This window comes from Chrysoperla carnea, chromosome 2, assembly GCF_905475395.1.
Source record: "Chrysoperla carnea chromosome 2, inChrCarn1.1, whole genome shotgun sequence".
Taxonomy (NCBI): Eukaryota; Metazoa; Arthropoda; class Insecta; order Neuroptera; family Chrysopidae; genus Chrysoperla; species Chrysoperla carnea.
The window spans coordinates 87,437,532-87,462,568 of NC_058338.1; the positions used below are offsets into that span (position 1 = coordinate 87,437,532).

The 25,037-nt window shown below is 30.4% G+C and overlaps 1 protein-coding gene across 2 annotated transcripts in view; it reads left to right on the top strand.

Annotated features, from left to right (window-relative positions):
- LOC123293381 (probable multidrug resistance-associated protein lethal(2)03659) overlaps window positions 1-25,037 on the top strand; it is a 42,242-nt gene that overhangs the window by 9,412 nt on the left and 7,793 nt on the right. Inside the window, exons 2-6 of one of the 2 annotated variants that reach the window (XM_044874184.1) lie at window positions 13,273-13,383; window positions 14,876-15,010; window positions 19,454-19,658; window positions 24,093-24,318; window positions 24,400-24,556. In XM_044874184.1, coding sequence (XP_044730119.1) covers window positions 13,273-13,383; window positions 14,876-15,010; window positions 19,454-19,658; window positions 24,093-24,318; window positions 24,400-24,556 — 834 coding nt within the window. Of the gene's footprint in view, window positions 1-13,272; window positions 13,384-14,875; window positions 15,011-19,453; window positions 19,659-21,456; window positions 21,659-24,092; window positions 24,319-24,399; window positions 24,557-25,037 lie in introns of both variants that reach the window. The other variant, XM_044874185.1, reaches the window with a different exon arrangement.

A 25,037-nucleotide genomic window follows, 5' to 3' on the forward strand; every position in this document is an offset into this window, starting at 1 on the left:
TTGACTGAGAATTGCGGCATTGTCCTACTTTGGTCCTAACTCTACCATTTGTCAATTCGCGAAACATTAAAATTTTAATCTAAATTATTTTAAATGAACATTTTTTTATGTAAATCTAACCTTTGACTATCGCATAAAGTTTGTTGACAGAGGTTATGAACACCTGGCTTTTTTTGTTAATAAACTTAAGTATTAGTGCATTATCTAAAAAAAAAAAAAAACAAATATAGACGGCAAATATTTTTTTTAAACTTTTATGAATGATTTTGCCATAAAGTAAATCTTAACACAATTAATTTTGATAACATTGAAAATTTTATTGTTCATATTATGTCTGATCTAGTCTGAGAAAGATTATTCCAGACATCAATTATAACAGAATTAAGAGCTTGATTAATTTTTAATTTAAGTCCTTTATCCGGTCAAATTAAACATTTGTAGGTACAAAAATTTACACCCTACTCAAAGTTGGTAGGTCACTTTCGGTCAAAGATTACAAAAGAGTGTTTTTCGCGATTTTCAGGAAAACAGGAAAAGGAAGTTTTATCATAAAATTAGTTGAGACGAAAATTGTAGATCAGGTAATTAAATATAAAAAATGTCTCAATACGTTTTTCCTAAGAGCCACCGTTTCTGAGATATAACGACTGAAAAGTTGGTTTTTTAGATTTCATTCATGATGGTTTTTGAACAGTCCTGCCAACTTTGAGCTGGATGCGAATTTTTGTAACTTTACTCCTATTTTTTTATTTAATTTAACCGGATAACATATATGGTGTCGTCGAATGTCAAATGCCGTACGCACAGAGTCTATTATAAGTAATATTCTCTATAGGTGCTGTGAATGGAGTCTATTCGATAATCAAAGACGTATGTCTTCTTTTTTGCGCATGCGTAAACTATTTGTATACATAAACTATTTGTATACACGTGTGTGCATCATTCAAACCGCTTGAATGATGCATAAGAATAATACGCTTTAGTCAAATATTTACGGTGAAATAGCGTAAGAAAAAATGCATACTTATTCAAATAATTACTTGACTTTAAGTACTAATACTTATTCTTATGTCTTAAGTCGGGGAGAATGCTATCGGATGCACATTTTAATTGAATAATCGTTGTCGGTTTTTGGGATAGCTTTTTATAATAAGCTTCATTATAAATGGAGGATAAAGCTTGGTAAACTATCTCACAGTCGGTCGTGAACACTTAGGGTTGCCACCTCGGCCTCTCGCTTGGCACATAATGAAGGTGGTGTTGTGGGGAAGAGGATTGAAGTGAGAAGCGGGAAATTTAAAAAAGTCTAATTTTGTCATATTTAATTTATTTCAACTACATCAAAAATATAAGTATGAAGTATTAGAAATTATAAGCTGAAAAGTCCTATTAACACTAAAATCATGAACAAAATCAATTATCACTATTCTAGCTGCTGAGGTCAAATCCACCGTGGTGGCGCTTCAGCAATCATAACGCTAATTTTTGCTTTTTCGACCCTGAGCACGCGGTGGCCCGGCAAAATTTTCAAAAACGCAAAATCAAGGGCCGCAGAATATTAAGCTTGTTTCAGCTTAAAACATATGTCGGTATATAAGACCTTGGTTAATTGTCGGTGGTTTAATCAGGTCTAATCCCTCTCCCTTGAAGGTTATCGAGAAACTTCATCATCTCGAGAAACTCATGATAATACTTATTGCTTAAACAATATAAACTATAGGGTATACACCTTTTCGTTCTAAATTTAATACAGATAAAAAATTAATTTTAAATATTTACATTAAGATTTAAAAAAAATTATTATCATTATGTAAATACACTTCAATTTAAAACGTTTTTCATATGCAATTATGAAGTGAGTAATTGATGTTTTTGTCCTTGAATTTTAATGTTATTTTATCTCTAAAAAGCAAACATTATTTCTTATTGGATTTAAATCGCTTATATTAAGGTGATTGATACGAAAGCGAGCAACGATTTCGAGAATTTTTTTTAACACTAGGAATTTGGGATATTTTTTGCTTATCAAACTTAAGTAGGAATGAAGTACGTCTTGTATCTAACAGCGGTTGCGTTAATAAACGCCGATGATAGTCAATGACCGATTTAGGTTCGATTTCGCCCTAGGTCCTACCCGATATGACGCCCTTTTTGCTCTATGCGGAAGTTGAAATTAACCATCTAATTTCCAAATATTTAAATTATTGTGAATTGTATTTTATTATTTTACTAGAGTGATACCCACCCGCTTCGCTGGGTTTAAAAGTAAAGATTGATAAAGATTGCTCTCGCTTATCCCCTTTCTATAACACTCGAAATAATGGTAAAAATGTATGTATGGTTTTCTATTTTTTTAAATTATATAATAGTCGTAATTATTCATTGAGTATATCAAAAACATGCAAACATGCTTACTTTCGCATTTATAATATATAGAGAAATATAACTTTTATTAATCTATATATATATATAAGAAGAAATTGACTGATCAATCAACGCACAGGTGAAACCGCTGGGTCTAGAAGCAAAAAATGTTGTACACACGTTCCTTAAAAGACATTAATGTGAACTAAGAAGGGATTTTTGGAAATTTATCCCCTAATGAGTAAAAAAGGGATGGAATTTTGTACATGGAAAACTCATGAAATAATTTTATGAGTTTGTTCTTCATGTGGTTTATAATATTTACAAAACAGAAGTCCATTTACCCTTCTCACAAGCAGTAGTGTAGAATGCTTTTTGATAAACCGAAAATCTGAAACCATATTTTATCGTTGTATGAAAAATTTTAAATAATGGTTATAAAGGTATATATACAAAGTTCGGATCGGCAGAAAAAGTCGAGGGCAAACCATCGATGATAAAACCTTGAATTTTTTAACAGTTTCTAAAGGAAACACAGTAAAAAATATTTTCTTACAAAATCAAATATTGTAGAATGAATATTTAGTACAGAACTACTAATAGTTACCGATTCTATGAAATATCTACTAAATGTTCTCTTATTCATATTTTAATTATCAAAATTAATATCAAATTTCTGTTCATAAAAATAAATATTACTAATCAAAAAAATAAATTGAACGTTTATAAATATATATTGATTTCTATACTAAGTTTAATAAAAAAAAAACTTTCCTTTACACAAATTCTTGAATACATTTTTTTTTCTTCTTTTTTTATACCATGTATATGAAATATATCAAGGTATACTAAGTTTAGTCCCAAGTTTGTAACGCTTAAAAATATTGATACTATGAACAAAATTTTGGTATAGGTGTTCATAAAATCACCTAATTAGTCCATTTCCGGTTGCTGTCTGTCTTCTGTCGTCTGTCCGTCTGTCATCACGATTACTCAAGAACGAAAAGAGATATCAAGCTGAAGCTGAAGCTTTTTATAGCAAGCTAAGGACGTAAAAAGTGAGGTTAAGTTCGTAAATGAGCAACATAGGTCAATTGCGTCTTGAGCCGTAGAACCCATCTTGTAAACCGTTACAGATAGAACAAAAATTTAAATGTAAAAATGTTCCTTATAAAAAAATAAACAAGTTTATTTGAAAAAATTTTTCGTAAACATCACTGTTTACCCGTGAGAGCGCCAATTATGCGCAAATTGTATTATTATATGGGAATATCAGTTATATATGTGTGACTTGTATGTATGTGTAATGTGGCAAAGTAATCAACACTGTCAAAACATGGTATTTCAACAATTAACTCAGTCAATTGTTTGTTTTCACTTTAATAAATACTAAACATAATTATGGCTGCTTATTTAATATATATCTTACTAAAATTTTTCCGTCCATTTATAACAAAAATAATGCAAATTAATTTTTAAATTTTAATTGTCCTAAATTTTTGTACTTTTGAAATTTTACCGCCCCTAAAATCATGCCGTCCTAAGCCAAGGTCTCACGGTCTTAGGCGTGAATTCATAACTGATGCTAGTAAAGCAATCGAATTACAGTCTGGTAAATTAAAGTCGCAGTCTTCAATTATACAGGGTGGGCCATTTTTATATATACACTTAAATATCTCATTTTGTAGTTAACCAATCAAAAAATATCTCAAACAAAAATTTCAGAGTTTGATTGAAATATCATGTTCTGACATCTTTTGACCTAGTTTTTCGGGTATCTTTAATATCGAATTTAAATCCTAAACGGTAAGAGATAGAATAACACTTTAAATTAGAAAGTTGATCCGTATACAAAAACTAACAATTTTTGTTTAAAACATTTTTCGAAAAAAGTTAGCTCTCGGAAGAAATGCGACTTAAAAATATGCCATTATTGCATTTAATCGAAAGAAAACACGCCAACTACGTAAAAATGTTTAGACAAAAGTTGTCAAGGGCAATAGAGGACATTTGCCTGTGTCCATGACTTTGACCTACAGTTATCGATAAACTTAAAGCATATTTTCTTTCGATTAAATGCAACAATGGCATATTTTTAAGTCGCATTTCCTCCGAAAGCTAACGTTTTTCGAAAAAATATCTATGATTTAATTATTGTTAGTTTTTTATGAGGGAACTTTCTAATTTAAAGTGGTATTCTATCTTTTACCATTTAAGATCTAAATTGATTATAAAGGAAATCCGAAGAACTAGGTCCAATCTGATCTGATCCATCAAACTTTTATTTAAGTTATTTTTTGATTGGTTAACTACAAAACAAGATATTTAGTTGTATAGATTAAAATGAACCACCCTATAAAAAACTAAACCATTTTAAAATTATACCCATACTAAAATGATTTGAAATTTGAATACGTTTTTTTTTTATTATTCAAGACCCGAAATTTAACTATGACGTCTTTGGGGCCAAGTAATTATAATTTTTTTAATTAATTTTTTAAATAATAAAAATGGCTGCAATTTTAGTGAATAAACCTTCAAAATGATTCTCTAGGATCACCTTAAAAATACTTAATTATTCACTTTACTATAGTACATTATAATGTAAGCTTACATAGTTTTTTCACGTTTATCATGATTTCGATGACATAACAATATTTTATCGAAATATAGTTGTAGATAATAATGACAGTAATTGATAATAAAAACGCTACTTATTTTTTGCGATAAGCAATTGTATTTAAATTTCCTGGTTGATGAAATATCTATAGAGTTAATAATACCATAGAGCTGTATAGACACAGGAAATAAGTGAATTTTTGACCGCAGAGAAAGAGATAGAACTTATAGACATTCCTCTCTCTCTCTGTCGCACAGACAATAATAATGGCAACAGAAATCAAGCGCGCAGACGACAATATATGTTTTTTATATACTTTTACGGTTATAGCTGGCGCGGGACGACAACCCATGTTTTGTATATACAATTATGGTTATAGTACGTATAAGAGAGACGAAGACAAGCTATACGCGACTATCTCAAATAGTCTCTCTCTACTGCGATCAACCATTTGGTCTTCGACTTTACAACTCTAAGGTATTATCCCTATGCAAATATCACAAGTGGTAGATTGTTTTTTAAATGGCAGTGCTAGACTGACACTTTTTTGAAAATGGCAGTACTAGACTGTCGTGTCAGTGTGGCGATCTCTATCTGTATTATCTCTATGCCTATTACATTTTTCAAAATTTGAATAGGTTGTAACTACTGGTACGTCATTTTACTGCCAGTTTTGGGCAAAATATGCTTAAATTTATTTTCTTAGTCTTTTTTAAATTATAGTATGCATACAGGGTGTTTTTTTATGTTGACATATGCTTGAAATCCGAAAAATAAGTTTTACCGATAAAAATACTAGATACTCTATTCGATATCTGGTAATAAATATATGTTCACTTTAAATTAGAAAGTTGTTATCAATTACAAAGGTAACATTTTTTATTCGAAACATTTTTCGGCAAACTGTACAGTTTATTCAAAAACGGATTGAAAATTTTTACCCAAAATTGTTTTTTTCGTATGTCTTCTGCGAAATCTAGGCACTCTTCGAAAAAAATTGTCCAACAAAAGTGGTTTGTTTTTCTATAAAGACCATTTTTGTTCAAATTGAATAGAGAGACGCACAAAAAACTATGGTATGTAGTTTCTGATTGGGTATTTTATGTCAAGTTAAAAAAGCACGCTGTACCTCTACGTCACAAAATGTGCACATGTTTTACCATTCTAAGAGATATTACTATATGATATATTATAGCTATATCACATAGAATGGTAAAACATGTGCACATTTTGTGACGTAGAGTATACAGGGTGCTTTTTTAACTTGACATAAAATACCCAATCAAAAACTGCATACCATAGCTTTTTGTGACGTGATCATGAATAAGCTTAAGAAAATAATTAATTGGCAAGCAAAACTTACATTAAAAAATTTATTCATTTTCCAGCGTTTCTATCTTAAGATAATAAAAGACTGTTAGAAAAATATTTTCATATTTCAGTATACATCATTCAATTCTAAAAATAAAGAAAAATTGAATGTATAGATATGTAAAGTCGCGCCTTGACCCAATTAAGGAAGGACATTGTGAAATTATATCTTTTAATTTTTTTTTTATAACTTGAAAATTTTAACGTTTACAACGTTTTTCAATTAATAAACAACTGTCAATCGATGGCATGCAAAAGATGTTTTATTTTGCATAAATGAAGTTTTTTTAATTTTAAATACATTGGTCAAGGATGAAATTTTTAGTTTTTTAATCGACGTCAAAAGGAGGCTCATTGTAAATTCCTCATTCCTGAGAATACAGATTGGTGCTATGTTTAGAAGAAAATCTATAATTTTATTTGTTTTTTTATCAGTTTTGCTTAATCCTGGGAACATTTCCAAGGGAAACATTTCCTAAACTAACATTTAAGTGTATTAAAATTTCCCAGAACCGACGGTATTCATTAAAATATGAAAATATTTTTCTAACAGTCTTTTATTATCTTAAGGTAGAAACGCTGGAAAATGTATAAATTTTTTAATGTAAGTTTTGCTTGCCAATTAATTATTTTCTTAAGCTTATTCATGATCACGAATTTATCTTTCATGATTACCATTTGTATGAAAATGATATGTCTACTATACAGTGAAAATGCTTTAAAAAGTAATATGACAAAATTGTTCAAGCTTCATTTTCTAAACACCGGAAGCGAAAAAATAAGATTTTGTCAAAAAGGCCTATCCTAATAATAAGATCATTTAAAAAAGATTGCAGAAAGAACCCCAAAAATTTTTCTTGGAATTTTTTTAATAACTTAATTCTCTTAATAATTTAACATGAGCTTAAATAATACTGGTGTGAAAATGTCGACCAAAGGGTGTCGAAAGACATTCTCGCTCTAACTAATCAAGAAAGGATGTATATATTTCCAGCTTGAAGTTTTCACTAAAACAAGTGAAAACAAACAATTGACTGAGTTAATTGTTGAAATACTATTCATAGACAGTGTTGATTACTATATCACATTACACATTCTTACATGTCACACATACGTAACTGACATCCACATATAATATATACTATACAATTTACGCCTAATTTGCGCCCTCGCGGGTAAACAGTAATGTTTACGAAAAAAATTTCAAACAAAAGTTGTTTATTTTTTGATAAGGAAGATTTTTTACATTTAACTTTTGTTTTATCTCTAACGGTTTACAAGATGGGTCCTACGGACCCACAGTTCAAGACCCAATTGACTTATGTTGCTCATTTACGAACTTGATCACACTTTTTATATCCTAAGTACGCTGTAAAAATTTCAGCTTGATATCTTTTTTCGTTTTTGAGTTATCGTGTTGGCAGACAGACGGATAGACAACCGAAAATGGACTAATTAGGTGATTTTATAAATACCTATACCAAAATTTTGTTCATAGCATTAATATTTTTAAGCGTTAAAAACTTTGGACTGAAGTATACCTTGCATATTACATATATATGCATGGTATGAATTAAAAAATAGACTCAATAGCTTACGTATATAAATTTTACATTAATAAAAATTTAAAAAAATTATTTTTTAAATAAATAGTGGAGTGCGCTAAAATTAATTGTACAGTGCAAAATATCTATAAATAATTAATTAATATGGCTACCATCGCGAGTTTAAGCGAAATGCTCCAGAAATTTGCGGATGATTGCAGGGCTGAGTTTGGATGCTTAAAGAAAACTTGTAGTGAGACGAATGATAAAATCACTGCCATAGAGCAAGGTATCCTGGATTTGCAACAGGAAAATCAAGAATTGCGAATAAAAGTGGAAACAATGGAGTCGAAAGTTGAATTTATGGAGAGACAATTAAAAAAGAACAACCTAATATATTTTGGAATAGATGAAGGTAATGAGGAAACTATCAACCATTTGGAACAAAAAGCTATATCTTTAATAACTGATAAGCTACAAGTTAACATAAAATCTGACGATATTGCAAGCGTTTATCGTATTGGAAAGCGCAATGGTAGATTTCCTAGACCTGTCTTCATTGCTCTTGCTAGTTATAAGAAGAAGGTGGAAATAATCTCAAACAGAAGCAAGCTAAGGGGAACAGATATCTTTGTAAATGATGATCTAACACCAAAGCAACGAGAGACTCGCAAAAACTTACAACTTCATGCTAAAAGACTCAGAGAGGAAGGTAAGAGAGTATCAATCAGAGGTGAGAAAATTGTGGTGCATGAGGATTCATATGACGTTAATGAGCTAAATAAATCGTACAATGATGTAACAGCAGCTGATGAGGACCTGGGCCTAACACCAAATGCAGGCACGACTGATGGTTTAAGAAGAGATGTTTTAGGGCGAACTCTCCGATCTAGATCCAATAAAAATCAACCACCAAAAAACTAATTGATTTTAAGAAAAACTTAAGTGTAGTGTTTTGGAATATAGAGGGTTTAAAATCTAAGTTACAGGACAATAGCATTATTAGTTATATAAAAAAGTTTTCTTTTATTTGTTTAGTTGAAACATGGTCACAAGGCGACTTGAAATTCGAATTAGATGGGTATGAATGTTTAGTTAAAAATAGAAGTAGAGTTGTAGAAAGAGGTAGATTTCCGGGTGGATTAGCGGTGTTCTATAGTTCGCAGTTTCAAAATAAAGTTACGGAAATTTTTAGTAGTTTACAAGAGGTAATGTGGGTTTTATTTGAGGATTGTGACACAGTTTTTCTGTTGGGAATAGTTTACTTACATCCAGAAAGTTCGGTTTTGGCCAATATTGATTTTTTCAACCAGTTGCAAGAAGAAATAATAAGCTTGTCTCAAAGGTATCCAAAGGCAGAAATAATTATGGGTGGGGATTGGAATGCTCGAACTGGAAATGCAGAAGGTGATGATCAAACTGAAGTGGATAGATATTGTTGTTCTTTTGCGTATGATGTGTTAAATACTAAAATAAGGGACAGGAAAAGTAAGGATAAGGTTTTGAATAAATACGGTAAGCAATTTTTAAAATTTGTACGCGATTTAGATTTTATAATTTTAAATGGTAGAACTAAAAGTGATAAGGCGGGCGAGTTGACTTTTGTATCGAAAAATGGCTGCAGTTTAGTAGATTATGTTATTGTAACGCCCGCATTGTGGAACGACGGCATTGATTTAAAAGTGGGAGATGAAAGTCAATCACAGCATTTTCCTGTGGAGGTACAACTGAATTCGATAAAAACGGAAGGAGAAAAACGCTCAGTAGGATCTAAAATCAGAAAGTTTAAATGGAAGGAAAATGAGAGGGATAATTTTTTATGTAATTTGAATGGAAATGAAACTGAGTTATTTTTAATTGGCATAAAATGGATGCTTGAATCAAATGATATAACCAATACAGTTTTGCTTATGCATAAATGGCTTAGTTTCTTGGGAAGTGAAATGGAAAGTGAGTTTATTGGTCGAGCGCCAAATGCAAACAACAAAAACACTTGGTTTGATGCTGAATGTAAAAGCAAGAAGAAAGATTTAAAATGTAAATTACGAATCATGAGTAAAAATGTAAATCAGGAAAGCATTATAGAATATGTAGAATGTCGAAAATATTATAAAAATTTATGCAGAACGAAAAAATTTGAGCACGGATTAAAATATATTCAGGAAATACATGCAGCTTTAGAGGCAAAGGACAATAAAGGGCTCTGGCTGTTATTGAAAAATAATGATCATAGAGCCAATAATAATAATAATTTTAATAATATTGCACCTCATGAATGGATTCAACACTATCGGAATTTATACGGCGAACAGTGTGATTATGCGAAAGTTAACTTGGGGGAAATTAGCGATGAAAGAGAATATAACACTTACAGCGATGTTTTGGATGCAGCGATAAATATTTCAGAGGTTCGCTTGGTACTAAGTAATTTAAAATCAAATAAAGCTGGCGGCAGAGATGGTATTGTGAATGAATTTTTAAAGTGTGGGTTTTTGAATAATAATGAAGCTTTGATTATTTTTGTGAATTTATTAAACAAGTTGATGGAAGTCAAAATATTTCCAAAGGAATGGAATGTCGGTATAATTTGTAATTTATTTAAAGGCAGGGGAAGTGCACTGGATCCAAATAATTATCGAGGATTGACTTTAATGCCGAGTATCAGTAAAATTTACACTAAGCTGTTGTCAATGAGGATTCAAGAATGGGTTGAGACTGAACAGAAAATTTCTAAATATCAAACAGGATTTAGAGTGGGGTATGAGGTACTGGACAATTTACTAGTTATGAGAACATTGATTCAAAAAACACTTACATTAAAACGTAATAAATTGTATTGCTGTTTCATTGATTTTGAAAAGGCATTCGATTCTGTCGATAGAAATTTATTATGGAAAAAACTGTTAAAAATGAAAATGTCTGTAAATATGGTGGAAATTTTAAAGTCAATATATAAAGAACCTGGATGCTGTGTACGTATTGATAAATATCATGTGTCGGACGTATTTTACACTATGAAGGAATTAAGACAAGGATGTCAATTGTCTGCTATATTGTTTGTTTTATTTATCGATGATATTGTTAATCATATGGAAGGTCTTGAAACTATTTCTCCGTGTATCAGAGGGGATGAAATTAAAATTCTGTTATATGCCGATGATGCAGTTCTGTTGTCAAACTCAGTTGGTGGAATGCGAAGAGCTTTAAAAGGGCTTGAAGATTATTGCGACAAATGGAAGTTAACGGTTAATGTGAAAAAAACGAAAATGCTAACAATCCGAAATGGTAGCAAGCAGGGCAGGAACGAAAATTGGATGTATAATGGTTTCAAAATCGAGGTAGTTGATAACTTTCAATATTTGGGGCTTTTTATTTGCAGCAACGGAAAATGGGGTCTGCATCAAAGCAAAATGATTGAGAAAGCCAACAAAGCATTAATGGTGATTCGAAGAAAAATTTATAGCTATGAAAATTTTCCACCTAAAATTCTATTAAATATGTTTAGGGTGATGGTACTACCCATCTTATTATATGGGAAAGAAATTTGGGGTCTAGAAAAATGTGAAAAGTCTATCGGTATATTTGTTCATAGCTTTTATAAAGAAGTTTTAGGAGTTGCAAAATCATCACCAAACAGTGCGGTTAAGTTGGAGTTAGGGGAAATCTCGATCGAAGCCACTATATTACAACATCTTATAAACTATTATTGTCGAATTCATTTAAGCAACAAAATATTACAGAGAAATTGTTACAGCTTAAACGATACAACTCCAATAATTAAAAACAAACAATTATTTGGAGATCAGAAAACATGTCAAAAGTACAGTGTATGAGTACTTCCTGAAAGAAATGCTATTGGATGTGAGGAATAAGGTTTCATTGGATTTGTATTCAAAATTGGATCACTATGAGGGTGGAGCAATGTATGTAAATTTAACAGACAGAAGTGTAAGAAGAACTATTGCTATTTTCAGAATGAACAGGTTTGCTTGGGAAAATAAGAAAAACCGAAGCGGGGATAGGGTTTGTGTTCTGTGTAACGGAATTGAAACAATTGAACATCTTATAGAGGAGTGCTATGGGACAGTAGGGAATGAAAGAGATAATCTTTACAGTCGCGGATTGAATAATACGAAATTGATTTTGGACGCTAAGAATATTGTAGATCTTAAGGCAGTGTATAAATATTTGCGTTTCATCTTGGACAAGCGCTCACAATATCTTTGAATTTCAGTTTGCCTTGTGTACTTGTGACCATATTTTATTTTATTTTATTCATTTATTTCTGATTGGACATTGATTAGCCAATTGGCATATCAATAAAGTTTATTATTATGTATTATATGCATGGTATACAAAGCGAGATCATATGTATCTTTTGCATATTCTTCTTGATAGTCCGAATGACAATAAAGGAGCGACAGATTAGAGCCTACTAAACTACCAAGTACTAAAGTAGGTATTTTATTGGAAAAAATAAAAATTCCATGGATGAACGGAAAAAGCCTAGTTAATACATTTTCACTGTACTATGCATAAATTTTTTTTACATCCTAAAAATGTTATGAAAATGATAAAATCATTAATATAATCCGACCGTTAGGTTGTCAAGAGAGAGTTGTAAATTTTGCGCGTGCTTAGTTAACAAATGATAAAAATAAGTAATTATGCATTTTTTTTAATTTGAAGTGATAGGTCCTGGGTCTTGACTTATACTATAGTCACACTTAATATATCTGATTTATTTGGGAAAACTGCTAAAATACAGGGCTGTTCTAAAAGATGTTACTATTTTTATGTGAAACATATATGTTAAACGAGGTTAGTCAAATGCATATGAAAAATATATTACTACTTATATGTATCTGAGTATTTTTGTTTAATATACAAATTTCACATTTAGTGGTTACGTCTTTTGGAAGAACCATGTATCATAAAAACACTTCGTTGTAAGAAAATCAGTTATTTTTCCCGAGACCATTGTGGGACTTATCATAAGATCTTTTTTTTTTTGAAGTTTTTTCAATTTTATTCCATATTTATTTCCTAACTCAGGCCCGTACCAGAAACCATCCAAAGGAGAGGGAGGTTAAAACTTTTGTTCATCATGTTAGTTCATAAAGTCAATAAAAACAAGATACAATTTTTTCAAGGAAGAGAACATTTTATGATTTCATAAATGTGATATTTAGTTACTATTTTCAACATTTTTGACTAACCACTGCTATGCCCCTCCATGCGCACAGGCCTGTCCTAAAGCGTCGCATTGCTATAGTAAATTATACAAAATTAAAATGATAGTTTGCTAACCATTTGGAGCGAAAAAGATGTATACTCATTTTGTTTGAATTAATTTCCGAATTTCATTTACAGATGGCAGATACCTTTATTTTGGAAAGGATTGAAAAAGGATTTGGATGTCGAAGATATATACAATGCCAAAAAATCAGATTTATCAGAGACCCTAGGGGATTCGTTAGAAAGGTAAATTTAACTATTTTAACTGTCTATGTCCATTGTGGTGCTAGATATTGGTTCAAAATGAAGTCAAAATGATTAGTTTTATGACACTGTAAAAAATCGAATGATAGATTAAAACAGTTTTACAGAAAACTTTCTTTTCTAAAAGTTAGAACAATGAGCAATTTTTTCTACTTATATAGCAAAGCATGATTAATAGTCAAAGATTGCACAATCTGAATAAAATAGACAAAATTGAAAATGAAGTTGTCCCAAAGGTAAGGAAAGGGAAATGAATAATGCATATGTAAACTGATATATTTTATTATGCATTTTGTTTCTTATCGCGGAACACTTGTTTATCAACTTTACATGCTCCACTGAGTCAATGAATAAATGAATTTAGTTTAAGGGGCTATATCCAGTAGCTAGCTCAAAAAACACGATTTTTTTTTTTTAAGAATATAAAAAACGTATACATATAGGAAATTTCTTTAATTTTAAAATCTCGTTGTCCGATTTCAAAAATTTGATATGGTCCTGTAGGCGATCTCCTGGAGGTCCTCCAAAAAAAGGTGTCCGGCGGTGAGCACCATATCTCTGGTTTGGATTATCCAAAATGAAAAAATACAAAAAATTTCTTTAGTCGATAGATGAATACATGTATTAATGGAAGAAACAGTCAAAATTTATGATTTTTGACAAAATGGGGACTTTCAAAAAAAACAATTCAAAAAATTTCAAAGTGGTCTAGAATACCGAAATAATTTTCAGAAAGCTCTTGACTTCGATTAATACCTGGAGAAAATATCTAATAAGATTGTGTAAAAATTCGAAACCGATCGGTCGAGCCATTTCAGAGAAATCTTAATCACATATTTTGAAAATTCTGTTTCGAGAAAAACGCTTAAAGTTTAAAAAAACGTTTACAGTCAGTTAATTTTTTTTTTTTTTTTATACGTTTATCTTCATGAATATTTATCAGATCTACTAGAAATTTTCAGAGAATATACTTAAATATATGTACATTCCGGAAAAATGATTTTTTGAAAATTCTAACTGGATATAACCCCTTAAGGTAACCTTCTTGTTCTAACACTTCTCTGGAAGTATTTAACCTAAGAATCGCTTCTTTTTTTTTCTTTTTTATATAGAATAAAAAAAAGATAGATGGCGCTAGGCTCTATTGCCCATTCTGCCAATTTACAAATTTAAACTTTTTAACAAAATATTTTTCATACAAAACAGATATAATAATATAAATAGAAATATTATAGCTATTTTCACTTTCCATTTCTAATGAAAAAAAAAACAATAACTCTTATAATCAACATTAAATATTACAGTCGATACTAAGGAATCGTTAACTTTAACAGTATTGTCATCTATTATCGTTTATCCAAATTTATACATGAAACTGTTCGAAAATAAGAACCGAGAAGTCTCGTAATGGACATAGTCCTGGAATGGACTTAAAAACCGTCAAAAAATTATCTTATTTTTCATTTTGTTTCAGAAATTGGAATAATGAATTAAAAAAAGCAAAATTACAAAATAGAAAACCAAAATTTATAAAAGCATTAAATGCTACATTTTGGAAGTCATTCACATTTTGGGGTTTTGCCATATTTATACAGGCTAATATATTGAAGTACGCATAATAATTTTTTCTTTTTTTATGTTTTTCATAGATGCATGATCTAAGAAGCTTTTGCTTTCCTCTAACCTATTATTTTCGCATTCCAAATTATTTTTCTACTCAATTAACGGATTGAGTTTTCTTAATGCTTGAAAACATTTTTCATGCAAAACTAACTGTATCCTTTCGCTGTTGCCAAAGTGGGGTTCCTAACCAAGTACTAAGTTATTTGCAGCATTAATGCACTTGTCATCAGATTTGGCCCATTTTTTCCACAGACTCAGAATAATTTTAGCTGTGAGATCCCGAAGTTACAGATTTTTTTGTCGTCTCGAGATCGCAAGATAATCAATGCAAAGGTCGCAATTTCCCCAATTAAAGTATGTAAAAATCACTATCGTCAGAACTATTTTTATCATATTAAAAAATTCTCTCGACAGAATTGAAAATAAAAAAGTAGGAAAGTTGAAGACAATGTTTTTAGAATTAAAAAAAAAAATAATTAGATATTAATTTTCGTTTTCGAAAGATTTAATTTTGATGAAAATTGGTCAAAATCGAAAACATGGGCATATTTATCTCGTGTATTAAACGGTTAAAATTCCTGAAACTTTGGGAATTATTAGTAAGCTCTATTAAGTTCTTAAATTTAATTTCTGTCGAAAAAAATGTTACCATAGCTTTAGCATAGGAACTGCAAAATACAATGCTGGAAATATCTTAAATTATAAATGGTGTATAATTTTATTCAGGCAGCAGTACTATAGAGAAAGAGTCTTTTCAAGAAAATCAAGGCATTAAATATTAAGAGTCAGTAGGCTTTACTGGACTTACATACTTAATTTATTATTTGACTCCATAAAAAATAGAAAAGCCAAATAAACGTCTCCGGAAAAATTCAACGGCAAAGGATCTCGATGGACTGGTAAATTAATCGAGGCCTTACCTTGAATATTAAGAGTCCGTGGGTATCATAGGGCTTACTTATACTATTAATTTAGAGCCATCCCAACAAAAAATAGTTAAATTTGGTGGCAGTATTTTAGGAAACTTTCTCAGGCATGATTGGAACTTTAAAATAAACGTCTCCGCAAAAATTCAACTGAGAAGGAACTTCACGATCTGGTAAACTAACTTCGAAATGGGATTAAGATAGGCTTTTGAAAATATACAAACGCACTAGTTTCAAAGATTTCCGCGCAGATTTTGTTTTTAAAATACTACATTATTAACATGGGCCAACGGGCGTGCTAGCCATGGAAATTTAAAAATAAATTCAAATTGAAATTACGAAATTGCTTTTAAATGAATAATTTAAACATGATTTTGGCAGAACATTATGACATCTCTCCCAATTAATAAAATTAATGTTTATGAATTTAAACAACAGCTGATCATGTAATTTGACAGTTAAATTTAGTGAATTCAGTTTAAAAAAATGTTTTTATGATTTTTACTTATTAATTAACACATATTAAATTTGATCAATAAAATATTATATTGCTTTATTACTACCTTAATAAAATTGTCCAGAAATAGGATCAAATTATAGCCTGCCTGACAGTAATTCAGTAAACATTTAAATGAAATAACGTAATATATGCGAACAATTTTAAAACCGTTTTGCTGAAAAATGGCCTGCTAGTGTGTTTGTCAACCAATTACCAGTAGAAAGAATTACAATTGTTTATATGTTTCATTCCGAAGTGAATTTACCACATTCTTAGAAGCCTTTCATGTTTTTTAATTTTTCCCTCTTTGTATCTTGTTTTACTGTTGAGCAAGGATTTTTTTTCGCCTTTTCTGCATGTCCACTAAATTTTTTAGTCTGCATGAACGACTATTTTTTTCGCAAGATCTTCAAATTTGAATGAATTTAAAAAAACATATATTTTTGAAATTATGTTTCAATATTCGTATTTTTATGTAATGCATTTTTGAAATAAAGACCTACTTTTGTTAAATGAAAATATAAGTTTGTAAAAAGATTGTTCTAGATCAGAATATTAAGTAGAATGCATGATCCAAAAAATGGAATAATGTAAACTTTGTCGTATTGCATCCATAATATGGTGAGTGGTATTTTTCTCAATAAAAACTTTTATTGGTTATGGTTTAATTTTCTTCGATTTTTTTTAATCCTTACGATATATTTACATAAGCGTAATCTATTTAATTGAACGATTTCCTGAATGTATTAAAAAAAGTGCGAAATATTAGTCCATTTGAACATTTCTCAAATTTGGGTAATATAGTGATTAAGGTCATTTACAAATACTTATATTTTTGGGAAATTGTTTGTCTATTTGTAAAATTTGATATCATTTAGAAGAAAAGCTGCAAACGAAGACAAGTCCAATTTAGTGTTCTGATAACTCATAAAATATTTATCCAATTTTTGTTGAATTTGTCCAAAAACGTCCCGTCCTTGTTTTTTATATTAATGCCAAAGAACTTTCGGCTTTTGGCTAAAATTTCTTGAAACTATGGATTTAGGAAGGTAGTGGCATATTTATTACAAGCTGCAATGGGCGGAATCTCTTAAAATTAGATCCCTTCGTAATTATGTCTTAAAAATGCTAAAAGTATATTGAGTAAGTCCTATTCATGAAGCAGTTAAAAAAATCAGATGAGTCCCTTACAATTGGGTAAGAGCAATATGTTTTTGTGGAGAGTTCTTTCACACGCTGAACAAATTTTTAGCTCTTCAAAAATTGTGTGGGGTATCAACTTACGGTTTTTTTTAAGTCATACTTTTTTAGGCGCGTTATAAAAAAATTATGAGAGTTAATTTTTATGATGCCACAGGGTGACGGGAAAACTACATGTTGAAGTTAATTAAAATTTGTTAACACTATAAAGTTAGTCGATAATATAAAAGGGTAGATGACAGATTATGTGCCATCTATGAACATATAGGTTAATAATAATAATAATAATAATAATAATGGGGTTTCACATAATTATTTTTAATATTTATTTATTTTAATCTACATCCGAATATACAATTTTTATGATGTGGGTGAAGTCGGTTACTTCGTTCTTATCCAAGCAACGATAATGTGATCAATTTACTGCCCCATTATTTATAATTGATCAGACTGCCGCTGCCTGCATTCGAACCTGGTATTTTTATAGGTTTAACTTATTTTTTTACATTATTTATTAAGGTTTGTTTTTTTTAAACAAATAGTTTTAAAATCCAATTAAAACATTTAATTATTCCTATCTTCCTAAATCTATAATATCAATTAAAGGAAAAAATCAATGTTAAATGTGTCTTTTAATTATATTTGGATAAGTATTTTTTGTTATTAATGAGCGAAAATTTCTTAACTTTGTTGGTATAAAAGTTTTTTTTTAAACGACAAAAATTCCATGCCCTTTTTGATAGAATATTAAAAATCGGTAGGTTCTTTGCAATGATTAGAACAAAATTTGCTTTACATAAAAATAAAATATTGGAGTGTATTATACCAATCAAACCATTTTTAGTTTTACGAATTCAAACAATCCACAAAACTCTGGCATTATGCCAAGTCAATATTCTGGATTTGAGCTATAAGATGATGTAATAACTTCATGTACATTTCTTCATTATCCGATGTCTTGTATTGTAAGTTTATAATCCAGGGAATAAATAATACATAAAGATCGAACTTCGGAAAAATTCCCTCAAAGCTGAGTTTTGGATGAACCTTCTATTTGTGGTTCTAAACAAAATCCCAAAAGTACCCATCGATCCATATGCCGCTACAGCTAAGTTACCCGGGGTCAAAGATAACAAAATGCGAATATTTCATTGACGATGACTGTTATCGAAAAAATAGTGGTTATCAAATTTGTATATTAGAAAATTTCCTACTAAACACATCGAATTATTTTTTTTCTGTATTTTTTTATTTACACATTCCATTCTCATAGAAGAGTGAAAATGGAAATGGAGCTAAACCACACTTGAAAAATTTTTGAAGTTGATCGTCCAACCTTTTTGTAATGCTTATTTCATTTATATCTATATTTTATTTATTTTCTTGAAAACCGTTAGTTTCGAAAAAATGTAACTGTAAGTTATTTGTAGGAAATTTCTTAGTATACAAAGATAACTACTATTTTTTCGATAACAGTGGCCGTTAACGAAATATTCGCTAAAAATTGTATATTGTGACCTTTGACTCCAGATAACTCTTGTAGCGGCATTCCGATCGAGGGGGACCTTTGGAATTTTGTTGAGAGCCACAAATAGAAGGTTCATGCAAAAATACAGCTTTCCGGGAAGTTATCCGAAGTGAAATGTCTTTATTCTCTGTATTATTATTTGCATTCAACTACACAAAAAAAATTACAAAAAAATTGGAAACATTAACAACTTTAAAAAAAAAAATGATTTGATTGAAAATTTTTAGGCAGAAATTGTTTAATAAATAACAAAAAGATTTTTTGATTAAACTATAGGGTACTCACTCCAGTAGCATTAGGGAGATTAATAAGTTATTTCAATCCAACGCACCCATTATCGTACAATGAGGGATTAATGTACGCTTCCGCAGTGATCTTACTTACAATAATGTCAACGTTCATCATGTTCAACGCGGGCCTTGCACTACAAGAAATTGGCATGCGTTGTCGTGTTGCGTGCTGTTCGCTTATGTATCGTAAGGTACCTTGTTTCGTTTATCTTGAATGCTGTTAATTCTGTTTTTTCAATGATTTGTTTTTCAAATAATTTCATCACATTTGAAAATGGATTGTTGTATAATATTTGGGCTTGTTTCATTTTATTTTTGTGGGATTAATACATTTGTGAATGTTATTAATGTTTTTCTACCTGTAATCGTTTCTATTAAGTTCATTTAACTGAGTTCTCCTTGAGTACATCATATTATTATCTAGAGAAACAGAGAAACCTTTTGATGAAAGATACTATTATAAGCAAATGAAACAATAAGGTTCTGTTATGTGTCGAGAATAAATGTTTTGAAAATATTGGATACAAATATTATGTACCATCTCTCCTTGTAAGCTTCTGCAGGTACAAATAATATGAAGATTTCATTATGCTTTTTACGACGCCCTATGTGTGGAATCGACTCAGATACTCATATCGGTAATCGGAAAAAATAGACCGAAAATTTTATAAGCCCGAGCATTGCTGTAATTACGAGCTGGTTGGGTTGAATTTATCGATTATAGAGGAGCTGGTTAGGTTCTGAAGTTTTTATCAATTGCATTCGAAAATGGGACACTATTATAGAAATTTTTCGGCCTATTTTTTCCGGTATATTTTTCCTAAATCCACTCAAATCGTAAAGATATAAGAGTTCTGTCAAAATACTCTTGAGCCTTTTGTACTATACCCAAGTCAACCTCAATCGACACAGTTAAATAGCCTATTTGTTTCTATGCACAACTTAACCTGTTGCTTAACTTTAGTCAAATTCCAATAATTAGGCTTTTTGTAGCCACTTACGGAAGTTATATATTTTCGGCTCAGACGAATAATAATAATAAATAAGAGGGGTATCGCAAATAGGTAACTAGCATCTAGACCATGGGATCCTTTGAGCCCTCCTTGAGAACAGTCTGTCACCCGAAGCCGAGACATATCCGGATAAGAGGTGCTATTTTACGCAGGTGAAAGTATAGGATTCTGTCGGAAGCCAGAAATGATGGATCCTAGGTTTCGGTCCCAAACATTCTAAGCCTGACGCCCTGCAAGTTTCTATACCCTATATATGAAATATATCGGAGTATATTAAGTTTAGTAGTAAGTTTGTAACGCTTAGAAATTTTCCTAATTCCAATTTCATATGAACCTCATCCGATAATATTAAGGAGTCACTTTTTCGAGACTGTTTTCTTGTTTAACTAATTAGGTGATTTTATGAACATCCATACACAAACTTTGTTCGTAACATCAATATTTTAGACGTTAAAAACTTGATACTAAACTTAGTATACCTTGATATACATAACATATATACAGGGTATACAAATATTATAATCACTGATATTTAATACTGTCTGTATACGGTATTTCAACAATTTACTCAGTTAATTGTTTAATTCTACTTTTTTTTTATTAATTGATAATTTCAATCTTCCATAATTTTTGAACGAAGGGTGGCCTAATTCGTGGCCCGATAAATGTCTAATTCGAAGGGTTTTGTTTTCTCAACAACGTCCCCTATTATATTAGACTATTTTGCATGAAGGTGGGGGTAGTAATCTGCAAATTTACCGCAATTTTTTGAATTTATACCGCAATCTTATTTGTTTCTTCATTATGTTTTATGTATTATATTTCCAAAAAAGTTTGGTTGATTTTTAATAATAATTTTAGTCCGAATTAAAATTTGTAATTAAAATGTCCATAAATGCTTGTTGTATCATATTTAGTTCCAAATAATATAAGATATTTGTGTCATTTAAAATTAATAAAATGCATTTTTCTGTAGAATATTAGTACCAATTTATTTGGCAGACTTGTTACGATATTTTAACAGCTCTGATATAGACAAGGATGAAGCGTATTTGACTGCAACAAAATTACTTTTAGCTCAATTTGCGAATGCCTTATTTTTTGCTTATTTCAATCAACAAATGAATTTTATGGGCATGCAAATACGAGTAGCATGTTGTTCACTTATGTACCGTAAGGTATTATTTACTTTTTTAAATTTTTAGTTTTAGCTAAATAATGATATCTATTTAGTTATAATTTGGTAATGATAAGAGTAAGAACGAATACACGTGGCAGAAAATGGGTAAACGGAGGGAGTGATTTAAATAAATAGTCGCCAGTATTTTCTGTTGAGGGGGGAGGAAATCCTAATAAATTTTTATGTTGGATTTCTTATAAATAAATGATAAGAGTATGAACGAATACACGTGGCAGAAAATGGGTAAACGGAGGGAGTGATTTAAATAAATAGTCGCCAGTATTTTCTATTGAGGGTAGGGGAGGAAATCCGAATAAATTTGTATGCTGGATTTCTCATAAATAAATGGTTTTACATATTTAAAATTGTAGAACTTTAAACAAATATCATGCAAATTTTTTATTTTTTGGCAATTTTTGTAATATATTATATCAGCCAAATGTAAAACGAAGTTTCGCTAAGAGGCGCGTATGTGAAAAATACAATTTTTTGGTTACTCGATCGCACAGATTCGATTCGATATCATTTGATAAAAGAAGTTCAAAAATTTGCATGCATTGCTCAACATTGCTTGTAATATTGCATGATAATTTTCCCAATAATAATAGGATATTCTACTACAATAAAATATATTTCGGCAAAATAAACACACACGCTTTCTTGCCCTAAAATTACATTAAATTTTAAGCCTTTTTTATTCTCGCAAAAACGTTGTCAGCCATTTTGGTCGCGTAATATTGGTAAAAACCACAGTTGTTTATGTAATCATTTTATGTATAAATAAAGTACGACTTTTAATGACTCAAAATCAGAATATTTAAGTATATTTCTACAAAAATTTTAATTTTTATCAAATTTCGTAATTTATTTTTCTGTACCCGGAGTACTCTATTATATCAGGGTGCCAGGCGAAATTCCTCTTACAAATAAAAAAAAATTTTATGATACGCAAGTAGACTATTTTTTAGGTTTAAAGTTCTATCGTTTTAAATGGTAAGCTCTTTATTTCTAAATAAAGTTAATTATTCAAAATTTCGGCACATTTTCAAATATATAAATCAAAGTGTATTTATTCATAATTCTAAATAAATAATCCATAATGTTATGTACCTAATAAGAATTTTGATGGCAAAGTTCTTGAATAATCTTCTGATTGGGTAATAAAATTGTGACAGCATTTTTATCTTTATCTGCTAATATATGAATTCACATAGTTCTGTTACGTATCAAGGAACTTGTTTGGCATAAAAACCATATTAAAAAAGCGTGGTCGCGTGGTCTGGTTTTCTGTTTGAAATACTCGACTCAAAGACAAAGTCAAAGAATGTCCCGAGTTCAAAATATGCATGGATATCTGACCAGTTAGTGGAAATACTTTTCATAAATGGTTGCATTTATAAGACTATATTGTTAATTCAAATTTTATGGAGTAATTCTCAATTGGGCAGGAGCGTTTTGAATGACTAAGTTTGACTAAGACAATATCATCCTGTTCGTAATATTATTAGCTTCATTTTCGTAAGGAATATTATAAGGAAACTTGATGAGGGCCCTCATCAAGTTTGATTCCGGAATCATCGAATAAAATTTAATTAAGTAATTCTTAATTATGCATGAACTCACGGCAACCCTAAGCCACGTTTTGTAGAAAATATTCATTTCATTAGAAAATTCGACCACAAGCACTTGCTAAAATTTTTCGGGTGAAGTAACCCACCAGGAAACATGTTAAAAAAGATGCTCCTATATGTAAAAGTAAGTTTAAACATCATGCCGTCAGCAGAATATATGTAAAAGTAAGTTTAAATACCAGCTGAATATATGGATGCCACACCCCTTGTTATCTCACCCCTACACCAGCAAATATATACGGCGTTTCTGTAAATTAACTCTGCATAGGTATTCAAAGCGAATAACATAAATGCCGTACAAAAATAAACATGTAGGGATTCGGAAATTGACGGGAGACTAACAGTTTTTTTAACTTTCGGTACCGAAGTTACCGAATTTATTTCTGTACGTCATTTATGTAATTCGCTTCAAATATCTAAGCAGAGTTAGTATACACCAACGCCATATTTGCTGGTGTAGGGGTGAGATATCAAGGGGTGTGGCATCCATATTTTCACCTGTGCCGCGCAAAGCTAACGCCATGGTCCTTAAACTTACTTTTACATATAGGAGCATCTTTTTCGACATAATTCCTGGTGGGTCATTTCACCCGAAAAATTTCAGCACGGGCTTGTGGTCTACTAATAGCAGAAGCCTTTTCTGTGTTGCGCCTAATATTGGATAACATACCACTAGTAGTTTTATAGATATTAGTTAGTCGTAAATAATCTTTAAGTAGTTTAACCTTTACTTCTAGTTTTATCTATTTCCCAATTAATTTGTTGAACTTTTTAAATAATAAAGTTGTAATATAATTTTAGATGTTACGATTGAGTCATACTAGTCTTGGACAAACGTCTATTGGAAACATTATAAACTTAATGTCAAACGATGTAAGTCGTTTTGATCAAACACTTATGTACTTACATTATATTTGGATAATGCCAATTCAGGCTGTGACTTTATCTTACTTTATGTATAATACATGTGGCTTAGCCGCATTTGCTGGTGTTGCTGTTATTACGGCACAAGCAGTTCCTTTGCAAGGTACTTTGTTTTTTTTTCTTTCTAACTACATTTTGAAATTCATATTCCTAAAAATAAAAATATTATTTTTACTTAATCTAGGTTACTTATCGAAAAAAACTGCACAATTACGTGGTCCAATTGCTCAACGTACTGATGAAAGAGTGCGGCTTATGAATGAAATTATTAGTGGAATTCAAGTGATCAAAATGTATGCTTGGGAAAAACCATTTGAACTGTTAGTACAACAGGCTAGAAAGTAAGTACACTTGTATAGTAAATTGCTATGTAATAATAAACTTTATTGATATGCCAATTGGCTAATCAAAGTAATACATAGTTAACATTATATAACTTATACACAAAAAATCAGAATAAAACTGAAAGATAACATATTACAAAAAGAAACATCATGAAAAATATAAATAATAGAAATTTTAAACCAAATGTCTAATCAGAAATAAATGAATAAAATAAAATAAAATATGGTCACAAGTACACAAGGCAAACTGAAATTCAAAGATATTGTGAGCGCTTGTCCAAGATGAAACGCAAATATTTATACACTGCTTTAAGATCTACAATATTCTTAGCGTCCAAAATCAATTTCGTATTATTCAATCCGCGACTGTAAAGATCGTCTCTTTCATTCCCTACTGTCCCATTGCACTCCTCTATAAGATGTTCAATTGTTTCAATTCCGTTACACAGAACACAAACCCTATCCCCGCTTCGGTTTT